We start from the raw sequence: 12800 nt of genomic DNA on the forward strand, positions 1-12800 counted from the left end.
ACTTTCAAATCCTGATTCCCTACCAGCTTTGGCTGCATCGCAGGTTCTTTCTTAAGGCCTCTCTAATACATTCCCATCGTATGATCCCTCTTTTTTTTATTAACTCCACTGGCTAATGCTGTGCCTGTAGCACATCCCATACAGCATTCTTGACTTAATTGACAAGGTTTTCACAGTGTGTCCTCATGCAACTCTTCTTCTTGGTAGCACAAGAGTGATATATGCCTCCAGTAAGTTCTCGGTGCCACCATCTGTTGCCCGTGCATTGTCTTTTTCAGACGCACCCCTTCCCACTACATCTGCTTCTCTTGCATTTGGGAGGGTCCTCTTCTACCCCCAGAGCAAATTAATTTTTCTCTTTCAAATCCTTCCTTCAAGCACACCTTTGCCTGGATGCTGTAAATAACTTGACGGTGACTTGTCTGATGAGAACACAGCCAAGCATGCTGATTAATAGTGCTTCATTATTGTCCCAGCCCCTCAGTTTGGTAGACTCCAGTGGGATCTCTTGCCTTGTGCTTCAGCTGGGGGAGACATTGCCTTTCAGTGTTGCTACTGCTTTAACATATTCTAGAACAGGCCTAGGATACACAGATACTAACTTACATGAACAGTAAGAAATAGTACTTGCACGCATCATGCACTATTTGTCAAGGAAATAAGCAAAAATGCATTGAGGAACTTCCTACTCTGAGTTTGGTGCTCGTAACCAGTTCTGCAATCAGATGATGGTTGCACATGTGCAGGTATTAGATGTGGATGTTTATCCAGCTGTAACAGTCACACAGTTGGCAGGCGGCAGCAGGAAGTCAGGCATGGTTAATGTTTAAGATACATAATCTTCACAGTGCTGCTGCCAGGTGTCTTCTTAGGCTTCAATCTCACTGTCTTCTCGCCTATTCTTTTGTCTATCTAGTGTTCAGGAAAAGGAAGCGGAGTGCGAAGTGCTCTGCCCTTGTAACAGGCATGGTGAGGCTACAGGACATGGTGGAAATAATCAAGACATAACCAACCACTGTGTGCTCTATGTGTTATATTTACCTTTTTGGTAGCTATTTGAAGATTTTCCCTGCTCACCTGAAACGTCTGTCTAGGTCCATCAACAGTTAATTAAAGGCTGATAATAAAAGTCTCATAGATAGATAACGCATTTTCCTGTGGGTTACTTTCCATCTCTTAGTGGGGTTGACGATTTGTTTATTATTAAATGCTTGCATATTCTACCCTTGCAGGCCATATATTAACATTTAGTGAAGAAGCAGAGTACTTCATTGAGTCTTAGTGTCATGTTAGTTACAAGACACAGCAGTAGGGACTTTTTTATTTACAGATCATTAAAAAGATGAGTTCTACGGTAACAGAACAAGCAGAAATACTTGTTTTTCTTGACCATTTTCACAGTATTTGGTCAAGTGAAAACTATGCAGATGCCTGCTGGCTGCAAAATGAAAAGGAGAAGAAAGAGCAGACAGAAGTATGGGGTTGGGGGGAAAAAAGAGATGAGACAAGAGGGACCGCTGGACCGAAGCAGTAGTATCAAAGGGAACACACGGAGGAAGGATACAAAACAGCCATTCTTCAAGTAGCAATTTCAGATGTTGAGCATGAGAAATATTGGCACACTCCCTATCCATTGTCTTTCTGTGCCCACCGTAACTGAGTACCTGGACATAATAATGTCAAAAGATTTGCACATCCTGGAAACATCCTCATCCCAGGGGAAGTGTCAGATCTTTTGCCAAAGAGATGGACAGGAGGGACAGGAAGGAAGGAGGGAGCAAGCTATGAGGAACCAAAGCTATCTGTGGTGGTGGAAGTAGCCAGCACGGTTGTTTGGGGGGCTACTGTGATTAGGACAGCTCTGAGACTTGTCTAAAATGTTAGGAGAACAATCCAAGCTCTGGGCAGCGCCAGGGACAGAGTGTGTGTGAGAGGCACGAAGCTGTCTGTGCCCAACTTTCCACAGCCACCCTTTCAGCCCAGCAAGCTCCAACACAACCCCCCAGGAGTACCGTGGATCCTGGAAGGTTAGAGATGTGGCTGCCACTGAAGCAGCACACAAATGGATGGATAAAAATTCTCTTAACTTTCACTCTCTTAAGCACTTGTGCATTACAGGTGTCTTTCGACAACTCAGGGTACAGGATACACACTAAATGAGTGCTAATTTTAAGTCCCGATTGCTTTACTTTCTTGAGCTACAAACTCATGGACAGCGTGTTTTCAGCTTGCCATGACGGCAGCAGTGTTCAGGAACTCCTTTGTGTTATTTCTCCATCCTTCTCATCCAGCATAATTTCCATTTCAGTCACTCCCTCTTGCTCCTTTCTTCATTTTGTTCTCCAAGACTTTGGCAAATGTTACCTTTCCTGAAGAGGCACCCACTGTGCAGGAACTTTTTATTGTATGAGAGATGGACTGAGATTAAGCTGCAGAGAGCATATGATGAGAACAATGAAGAAACTCTAAGAACTAATAAGGTTTGCACAGCCCAGTTCACTCGAGGAGCAAATTTTGTGACACTTCCCCTTGGATTCAACGAGGACACTTTAATCTCAGTACTATAAACATGACCTAAGGAAGGACCAGGGTGGAACATGGGAAATACTGTCCTTTCAATTGTCTATTCTTTGGAGTAGCAATCTACTTATGATATAACAGCCTCTGCTGTCTGGCTCCAGGCGAGTCATACTGCCTTTGAGAGGGTTCTGAGAAATGTTGGTTTCAGTTGGTAGTACATGCCCAAATTCCAGCTCTTATCTTGGTTTCAGCGTGTGTGCAGTGAGAGGGACGCATAGCGGCAGCACTAGACGGGCTTTTCTCAGATCTCATCAGCCAAATCACTTCTCAGGGTATATCCAGGGTTTTCTCAGGGTTGTATCAGTCTTCCCGCAGAATATCAACAGTACCTCTTGTAACAGCGTAGGTGGAGCTTGAGGCTGTTTGTGATCCCCAAGGAATTTCACAGGGTTCCTCATTTATCTATTCCGTATTTTCTTTACCCAGATTTTTCTATCACATTCTAGAGTAGGAGTCCCTTTCAACATTTCATCAGACGTCCGAGCAGCCCGTACGTGGGGCGCGTTGGCTCTGTCTGCCACCTGAAGGAACCCAGCGTCAGCAGGTGGGACATGCTTCATACCCTACCCGATCCCTGGGCCATGTCACCTCCCAGTGGGACATGCCTGAGACACGTAATAAACGGGGTAGTCTCTGTCCGCTGCAGGAAACAGTCCGTCCATGCCAGAGGCCACGCTTTCAAGCTGTTCAGAGATACACAGCCTTCATTTTCTCCCTGAACAGTCAGTGTAGACACAATTATTGCTGGCTGAATTTAGGATTTCTAAAATTCCCATTGTTAGCAAAATTAAATGAAAGATTGATGTGGATGGGGGTTGGTTCTACTTTTGACATTCCAAAGACAAAGGAATATCATGCATGACTGACTCTTTTGTATACAGGTTTTGAACGTTCTTAGAGTTGGCAAACGTTAGCACTGAAAGAGAAGTTTGTCTCAGGCTTGTCACTAATGAAATGACCTCAGCTCCATGTTCTTCTTGAGGTTTTGAAACTTTGTTCCTTATAGCAAGTCGGGTAATGGACAACATTAGCAGAGCACCATAAAGGGCTGGATGCGTGTGGGGTACCTTAAGTCAGGGCCCTGGTTGGATGTACATGAAGTACAGCTGCATGGGTGTAATTTTCCTTATATTTTCACTTGAGCTGTTTATAGCTAACACTACATTACAGGTTTTTTTCAGCAAGCACACAGCACTGGTTAATTAATTTAAGGATATAGTTATAACCAGTTTTAGTAACAGAATGTGACACATAAATACGTCCGGTTGTCTTTTGCCCGCAATCTTTTGCTTTATGCTCTCTGGATCGACAAATGTCTTGGAGAGACAATACCACAACCAGTGATTCATGGGTTCTGCCATATGCCCTAAACGATTTGTTCATTTATTCAATTATTTGGTATATGGATTATTAGCCTGATTTTCTAAGGAAATTGGGCTTCCTCAATTCCACAGCATGTTAAGTTCTCTGCGGGATCTCTTGAAACTCCTGACCAATTTCAGCCAAACCTAACAAAGATACAGAGGTCTCCCTAACTGTCAAGTCTGGGATGCACAGCACGCTGGACACCAGGAGAGCGGAGCTCTGGGTGCCACAGCTGAGGAGCAGCTCTGGCCACATTTCTGCACGATTAGATCGGCAGTTCTCTAGGAGTGAGACTCAAGGCCATCGGGCACCCCTCATCCGGACTGCCCGGAGAGCAGCCTGCCAGCCTGGCGTGACCAGGAGAGCCGCCCGTCACCGGCACCCTGGGCCCGCCATGCCACGCTGCGAGGGATGAACGCGGCCTCAGCAGCAAACGGCCCTTTCCTCAGGGTGACCCGAGCTCGCTGGAGCAGGAAGGCTCGGGAGCAGCGCCAGCGGATCCCGAAGGCTGCGGGAGGTCAGAGGGGCCGCCCCGAGGACGACAGAGCGGCCCCGAAAGCGAAAACCGGGAGGCCGCCGGACGCCCGCCGCCCTCCCCACGGGCGGCGCGAAATGGCCCCGCGCGCCCCGCCGGCCCCTCAGCCGCTGCCCCCGGCCCCGCCGCGCATGCGCGAGAGGTGGGCGGCCGGGGGGAGGAGGGGGCGCCAGCGCTCCTGCTGCACGTGACCGCGGCAGCGGCGGGGGGCTGCCTTAAAGGGCCAGGCGGCGCGCTCCCCGCGCGGGCGGCCGCGTCCCGGCTCGGTCTACGGGCTCCCGCTCTCCGCCCCGCCCGCTCTGCCCCGCCCCTCCCGCGCACCTGCTCGGCGCCCCGGCGCAAGGCCTAGGGGGCAGCCGCGAGCCGCGGCGGGCGGCGCTGTGGGCAGTGCCGGGCACCCGCCTCGTCCCCGCCGGCACCTGCGGCGGGCGGCCCCGCTCCGCGCCCGTAACCCGGAAGCGGTGCGGCTGCGAGGAGGGGAGAGCGCCGGGACATGGCCGCTGCCTGCTCCTGCCTGCGCGCCGCAGCCGGCATGGCCCTGCCCGCGGCGACGCGCGGCTGAGCCTCGACCTTGTCTTCCCCTTCCCCTCCCCGGCGGACCCTCCTCCTCCTCCTCCTCCTTCTCCTCCTCCTCCTCCTCCTCCTCCTCCTCTTCTTCCCGCCGCCGCTCGGACGCTGCCTGGGCCGGGGGCGGTAGCGCTGAGGGGGGCCCCTTGCTGCCTTGCGGGGGCCGCGGGGCTGGGCGTCCCTGGGGCTGGGGCCGGGGGCGGGGTGGAGCCGGGCAGGCGCCGGGGGCCGCGCGTGGTGCTGTGAGGGGGAAAGGGCCCGTGCCTGGGGTGGCTGCATGTTCCCTGCTGCGGGCCGGCTCCGGCGCGGCGGGCGTCCGCGTTTAATTCTGGAGCGCCGCACGGAGCCGTAGGATCTGGGAATTCATTTCATAAATGTGTGTGTAGGTGTGATTTGTTTCCTTTGAGGGGGTCTAGGGTGGTGGTTCAGAGGGTTGCGTTTACTGTAGCATTAGTTGTGGGATTTTTAAGGACTGGTTACTTAATTTATATTTTGTGGGGTTGTTTTTTGTTTTTGTTTTTTTTTTTTTATAAGCACGTCTTCAGGCTTTGAAGAGCTGCACTATTTTTGCTGAACTGTAGTTCCTCCAAGGTTGTCGTTTGCATTTTGGGAGGGCAGCTGGTAGCCTTGCAGGAAGGTGCCCAGGTTGCGTTGGAGGAGGGCTCTGGGTCTGTTGGTTTGACTTCTTTCCAGTGTAGGTTAGCTTTTCTCCAGTGTCTCTGATGCCAGAACAAGGCCCCAGAATGAACGGTTTCTCTCTGGGCGAGCTCTGCTGGCTGTTCTGCTGCCCGCCTTGCCCCAGCCGCATCGCTGCCAAGCTGGCCTTCCTGCCCCCGGAGCCCACCTACACCGTGCTGCAGCCTGAGCAGCAGCAGGAGGCTGGGGCGGCAGCCGGGGCAGGGACCCCGACGGGATCAGGCACCTGCAGTCTGCACTTGAGTGAGCGGGCGGACTGGCAGTATTCGCAGCGGGAACTGGATGCTGTGGAAGTGTTCTTCTCCCGCACGGCTCGAGATAACAGGCTGGGCTGCATGTTCGTACGTTGTGCCCCCACTGGCCGGTACACGCTGCTCTTCTCACATGGTAATGCTGTGGACCTGGGCCAGATGTGCAGCTTCTATATTGGCCTTGGCTCCCGCATCAACTGCAACGTCTTCTCTTATGACTACTCTGGCTACGGGGTGAGCACCGGCAAGCCCTCTGAGAAAAACCTGTACGCAGACATTGATGCAGCCTGGCAGGCCCTCAGGACAAGGTAAATGGATATTGGGGACAAGGTGTTTCGTATCTCCATTTAAACCTAGTAAGTCCGGTGTCTGCACAGTTAACCTGCTGAGAGGTGGAGGGGAAGAGTTTGTAAATGATGTGAGTTATTTCAATGGCCTCACCACATGTTCCATCAACAGCTACAATGCGATTTGCTGGATGGCTTCGTTTGTTAAAAGGATGCACAAGCCTTCATCCTTGGGCTTTTTGTAGATTTAGGGGTTCAGTCGACTGTACCATTACAAATCTCCATCTTGAGCAGGACATATTGCACTGGTTGCAGTTTGAGCTTTCAGGATGGAAAAAAAAAAAACACTTTTGTTCGAGACTTGCCTACCACTGTCTGCGCTTAGAGGTAACCCAGTTGAGCCAAAACTTTGAATTTGGCGGTAGCCTAAGGCTAGTGCTTACCAAGAAACTGCTGGTGTTCTGTGATGCGTCTGGGGTTTCATGCAAGCTCGTGCGACGTAGACGTCTTTTAGCAACCAAACAACTGTTATCCAATTGGGTAGGGTAGCAGGGTGGAAGGAAGAAGTGCTGACAGGTGGAAGTAGAGCTGGGGATTCTGCCAGGAGGAGATGCCGTAGTAGGTGGTACCCAGAGGGATGGAGCAGCAACGAGAAGACTGGCAAGGCAGCGTGGCCAGTAAGAACACGGAGCCCTTGACTTCTAGGAAATCCTGAGCTGAGCTGCTGCCTCTGGCTCCTTGCTATCCCTGGGCCTCTGTTGCTTCTTCTGTCCACAGAAACAATGAGCTCCTCTTGCTGTTGTGTAAGTGGTTCTTAAAGTAGGACCTCGCAGAACATATCCTGGAAGGGAGAGCTTTAAAAAGCTTAAGTTGTTGCAGTAGGGCAAGAGAAAAGAACGATGAACGTTTTCTGTTCTTGGCTCTGGGGTTATGTAGATGAACTTGGCTTAGGTGAAATGAGTGTTTAATGTCTTAGGGATACGTGCCAGCTTCAAAAATAGTAGCAGGAGTTGCTACTAATTTAGATAATTGGCTTTTCAAGGATCCGGGGATTGGTCAGTTGTGGAGTCCAAACGGCTTTTTGACAGTGGTCTGCCCGAGTCAGGTTAAGAGCACGCGGGAGAAAGGTGTAGAGGGAGGTTGCCCTTTTGTAGCATGTGTTCTGTCTGTTTGGTGAGTAAACCAGATTCTGGGTTCATTTTCCAGAACCCTCAAAAAAAAAATAATTTTGCTTGAATATAAATCATATGGTTTTATGTAAATAAATAATTTTGATATGCTGTGTTTAGAATAAATTATTAAATGCCACTAATATGCATACGGATGATGTAAATAAGGTTTAAGGGAGGAAAGGTGCTATGTCTAAGCCACACCTAGTTAATGTTTGTCCTTCAGTTGCTGTGTTTTCTCTCTGTTTCACTTAATGTTTAGTTGATGATATTTTTTCATGAAAGCCTTCTAGTGCTCTGAAAAAGTGCTTTCACATCTGCCTGGAAGTGCTCCTGTCTTGACAGGCGTTTAGTACGTGTTTAAGATCTATGTAGATCCAGAAACAACGGGTTCCTTCGCTTAAGTCTTTTGAGAAGCCTGACCCAGTAGGTGATGCCAACATGTGCCCAGCTTGCTCTGAGAGGATTGCGCTCCATCTATTAAAATGTGACTGGAGGAGTTTTGTATTGGAGTCCTTTCTTTAGTTTATACAAGATCTAGGATCTGCTTTCCTCCTTAAATTGAGGGGTTGAAATTTGCCGACTCTTAATGTTGCCATGTTTGAAAATCCCACATCTTAGCGCTACCTTCAGAGTACTGTTAGAGTAGTTGTGTTATCATTGGTTAGATTTTTCGGAGCCAAAGGAAATATTACAGTATTTTAGGTGCACAGTAAAGAAATTGGTTACTGTAAAATGTAAGTGTACAAATAGTTAATCGACTCTGTCTATTAACAGATACCTGTTTTCGTAACAGGTATGAGCCAAAACAATAGTCTTTCTGCTGAGGAATTCTATAAGCAGTAGTGTGAACTTTGAGACTGATAATTTCTTAGCCCTTTTTAGTAAGTCCAAGTGGCTCACAATTAAGTGAAACATTCTACTGTAAAAATACAAGTCTGCTTCTTGAGGTAAAATGTCATATTATACCATTTCTGCTGCAGCAGTTCATTGGTAGCTTCCAAGAGTTTGTGTATGCTTTCATTCTTAATGCAAATTCCTAACATTTGGCCTGTAGTCATATGGTAGTGAACTGTAATGCAAAGTTAAAAGTGAAATCTTAAAATAGGAGAGGTTCACTTATACCATCGAAAGCATTTAGTCATCTGTGCGAAGTTCTGTGGGAAGCTGTTGCTCTTCTGAATCCACCAGACGTTCCACCTGGCAGCAGAAAGGAATTGTTAAAATGTTGGAAGTCTGAGATTCTTTTTTTTTTTTTAATTGTGCCTGTGAAGTACCACTGATATTTAGCAAATATTAATTTATCAGTGTATTTTGAAAGTTGTTCTGAGTAAGGTGAGAATTAACCCTACACTTGGACAAAAGAGATTGCTGCCAAATTTTAGAAATGATGGTGAGCTGACTGTGCTTGCAAACATGGCTGCAAATTTTTACTGTATGTTTTTCAAGATATCAAAATGAGAATCTCAAATGAGAATCTTGCTACCACATACACGTTTAGATATTAAACCTTATATAACAAATGATTATAAAACTGTCTTGTTTCGTTTGGTTTCAGTTATCAGCCTGTCTTTGGAGAATCAGGGTCAACTGTTCTCTGTTCTTTTAGTCTGTGTAGAGAGTAACTTATTTTCCTTAATTCAAATTAAATTATCTCTCCTCATGAATAAAGTATACTCTTAAATGATAATTTTACTAATTATTAAGTTTGAATGCTAACTGTCTTTCAGCCCAGGTAAAGGTGTTGACATATAATTTTATTTCCTTAAAATGAGTTTTTATAGATGTTCCTTCAGAGGTCTAAGTGTAACATCTGTTGCTCTAGTTCCAATATCAAGTATTAATGAGTAATTAATTTGGGCTTTTATATATATTTATTTCCACTTGATTAACAAATTTTCATCTGGTATCTAAATGTTTCTCAAAAAGAATCTTCTGTTTCGTTGCTTCGGATGACATTTTTTGAGTGTTTTATCTTCGGCAGGTTGGTCTGTTTCTGTTCTGTTTGTTCCAAAACCAGAACCACATTGAAGAGAAGCTGTATCAGACTCGGTCTTCTCTCATGATCTGTATAGTTTTAAGTTGCTGCTTTTTATTGAGATGTGATTAACTCTTGTCCTGATATCTGATTGACTTAGTACAACATTTGCACAGAGTGACTTGATTGTCGTCCTCCTCCCCCCTTTCCTGAATTCCACATGGAAAGGTTGAACTTTCTAACACTTTTACATTAAGACAATGTACAGTACTTAAAAACAGGATACACACTTAAGGTTTGGGTACAGTGCTTAAACCATGACTGCTTTGTTGATTCCATGCTATTTATATTAAAATCAAATTGTATGTTCTCTAAAAATTTGGAGACTTGTGAAGGATTTTAAAATCCCAGTCAAATGAAAGAAGGCACTGCTTCCCCACTCTCTCTGCTTCTGTAGTAGAGTATCAAAGAGGAGAACCTATTAGTCCATCTTTTGGATATTGAAAGGAGGTGAAGAAAATGTAGTTAATAAATAGCTTAGAAGAGCTGTTCTTGTTGCATGTAACAAAATATAGCTTGATGTTTTTTCATGGTGCGCAATGTAAACTAGTATCTTCTGTTTCTGTTTAAGCTTTTGATAAATGCTAGATGTTACTGTAATGTTTAAATCCTTCATTCTCCAAACATGTACATTTGAGTTTGTCTTTAACTTTGTAGGAGAGCGTTGGTTCACTTCCATTTTTCATTAAGCTTCTTAGTCAATGTGGCATGATGAAAAGAATTGAATTGTGAAATGGTATAGTAAAATGTAAGGGCTTTTGATCAATGGATAGCAAATAGTTCAGACTGTTTAAATAGTTTTTTACACTTTTTCCTCAAATTTAGTGTTTAAAAAAAAAAAAAACCAAAAAACAAACCTTTTATTATATGGAAATTTTATTTGTGATGCTGATTATCAGTGTCCTCTTATTGCTGTTTCCTTTGCAGGAGTTGGTGGAAAAGTGTTACAGTTTTCATTTGAGTAAAATTAGGAAACACACCTAATTGGATTGAACTAGAGTGATAACTAATCTTCTGAGGTTGTGTCAGTTTAGTTCGGCTCCATTATGATTTGCTGAAGTGGTTACAGCTTTCTAGGTGAATAGCAGCATCAGGTTTTTTTGCCTTGATTTATCAAAACAGTTAATTTCTACTTTAATTTTCTTTGCAACAGAATCTTCTTTCACTAGCACTGTGTTTCTGTGCATGATCTAACCTGAGTTCTTTAGATTGAATACTTAGAGGTTTTGATAAAAAGTTACCAACTAAATTCCTGAGGTGGCCAAAGGCAGCGCTTGGCAGGGTTCCCCTTGTTCATGGTGCATCACCTGGTAGATTTTTCTGTCATTGACTTTGATAGGGTATTTCCCACTTCCAGTTTTTTAATACTGTTGATAGGATTGTTGTCTGCAAAGGATTGTTTGAAGAGACTCTTCTCTAAAACTGAACTTATTCTACCTGCCGTGGTCAGTACTTCAAGAAAAACGGCATACAACTTTGCTCAAAAATAGAAACGTGCAGAATAATCTCCTGTTGTTGTCTGTGCAGTGAGCAGAGATTAACTGAGATGATGAGCGTCCCAGGGACAAATACGAACAACTGTTTAAAACAGGTGCTCTGATGTTTAAAGTTATTCAAAATGTTTATTGAGCTTTGGTGTCGTATTACATAGTTTAGTCACTGAAGTAAAAGTAGTTGTGTTAAATATTTCCCTATTTCTGTCAGGACTGCAAGATCAAAGCTTGTTTAAAAAAATGAGATTTTTCACTGTCAAGAATGTTCTGCAACTAGTGTTATTTGGGAAGAAAAACAAGCTGCCAAAGAGCCTTTGGCTAACAATACTTCTTGTCCTGGGTGTAGATAGTTCTGAAATTCAGCTGCCTGAACTGGAGGTGTTGGTTTACCCTGCCGTACAAAGGTTGTAGGACCTGGTTCTCAACATCATCAGAGCATTGAATACACAGGTTTTCTAGAGGACCATGTTGCTAAGTCCTACATGCTGACGTAACTAAAGGTTTCTCTCTGCTTTTAGTGCTGCTAAATCACATGAAGTATATGAGAAAGAGGAAGGCAAGCTTTTTCCCTTTCTCGCTCTGGATAGAGAAGCGTGTCATCTTTTGAGACTGAGTGGATAGGTGTTACAGGGTGGCTGTTTGACCTGTGCATGTTGCTGGTAGCACTTAGATTTGTTCAATTTGTTCTTAACAGTGGAGTATGAGCTGGACTGGGTAAACCTCAGTGGTTTTGCTCTGAAGCCAGGGTCAATCTCCAGACTATCGCAACCTCAAAAACAAAAAAATCCCTCCAAAATTCAACCTTTATCCTTTGATACTCTGCTATTTTGGAGTGTTTCTAAGTGCTGGGCTAAGTTTACACTATCTCATTACTTGTGAACATAAGTAAAACGAACAAAGAAAAAAAAAAACAATTAGCAATGCTATCTAGGACTGTAAATACCTGTGGGTATAGGTGGAAAACATTTCAAGCTACAAAAGTGGATTATCTGCCAGCAACTGGTTTTGTGGGAAAAACTGACGCTTCTTGAGCAAATGGATATTTATATTTCCATATTGAATGAAGAAAACGGGTTCTTTTCGGTTTTCTGGTTTTTTTGGTGGTATGATGCTTCCTCACGTGGAAATAGACTGGTACAAAGGTAGTGCCAGCAATTAGCTGTTTGGAGCCTAACTGCTGTAGCATATGTCTGAATTTCATATTTCGATTTAATATCACATTTGCCTGGTGGAGAGGGCAATGTGGTTATAGTAACTTTTAAGCAAAATATCGAGAAACCAGTTCCTTAGTTGCATTCTCTGTTGGCTTTAAAGACAACAGTCTCAAAATTATGTAGCACTAATAAATTAAATAAGCCAATTTTCTTTTTCCCCAAAGCCGGTAATAAATTTAAAGACTAACTAACACTCCCTTCTGCCCTCCCTCACAAATATAAATCAATTACAAGGCTGCATTGGAAGCAGTTGGAATGAGTTGATACGTTGTACCTGACATGCTTGTGCACATTCAGGCTTGCTTTTGCCAATTAGCCCCTAAAAAGGGCAGAAATCTTTCTTTGTTGATTAGGAGGTAGTTTCAGTTGCCACTGCACTTGAGAGAAGTTGAAGGTACTTACCCATGTGCAAGATGAGGGGTTCCTTGCATTTTCTTGAATCTAGGAAAGGCACATCTTTACAATTTTTGAACGCTGGTGGCTCTTAAGTGTCTCTTCACGTTAATTTGCGTATATGTTGACTGTTTTTATTGATCTGAAATAGAAATAATTAAGGGTTGTTTTTTGTCTAACTCTAAAAACTTGGGTTTGTATGGGCTAAAATA

At 44.8% G+C, this 12800-nt stretch overlaps 1 protein-coding gene across 1 annotated transcript in view; it reads left to right on the forward strand.

Moving 5' to 3' along the window:
• The first annotated feature begins 5122 nt into the window (after positions 1-5122).
• The window catches only part of ABHD17C (abhydrolase domain containing 17C, depalmitoylase), a 30272-nt gene continuing 22594 nt past the window's right edge, over positions 5123-12800 (forward strand). Inside the window, exon 1 of the mRNA XM_075159933.1 lies at positions 5123-6302. Within this exon, the coding sequence (XP_075016034.1) occupies positions 5770-6302 (533 nt within the window). The 5' untranslated portion in view covers positions 5123-5769. The remainder of the gene's footprint in view (positions 6303-12800) is intronic.

This window comes from Calonectris borealis, chromosome 11 (genome assembly GCF_964195595.1).
Source record: "Calonectris borealis chromosome 11, bCalBor7.hap1.2, whole genome shotgun sequence".
Taxonomy (NCBI): domain Eukaryota; kingdom Metazoa; phylum Chordata; class Aves; order Procellariiformes; family Procellariidae; genus Calonectris; species Calonectris borealis.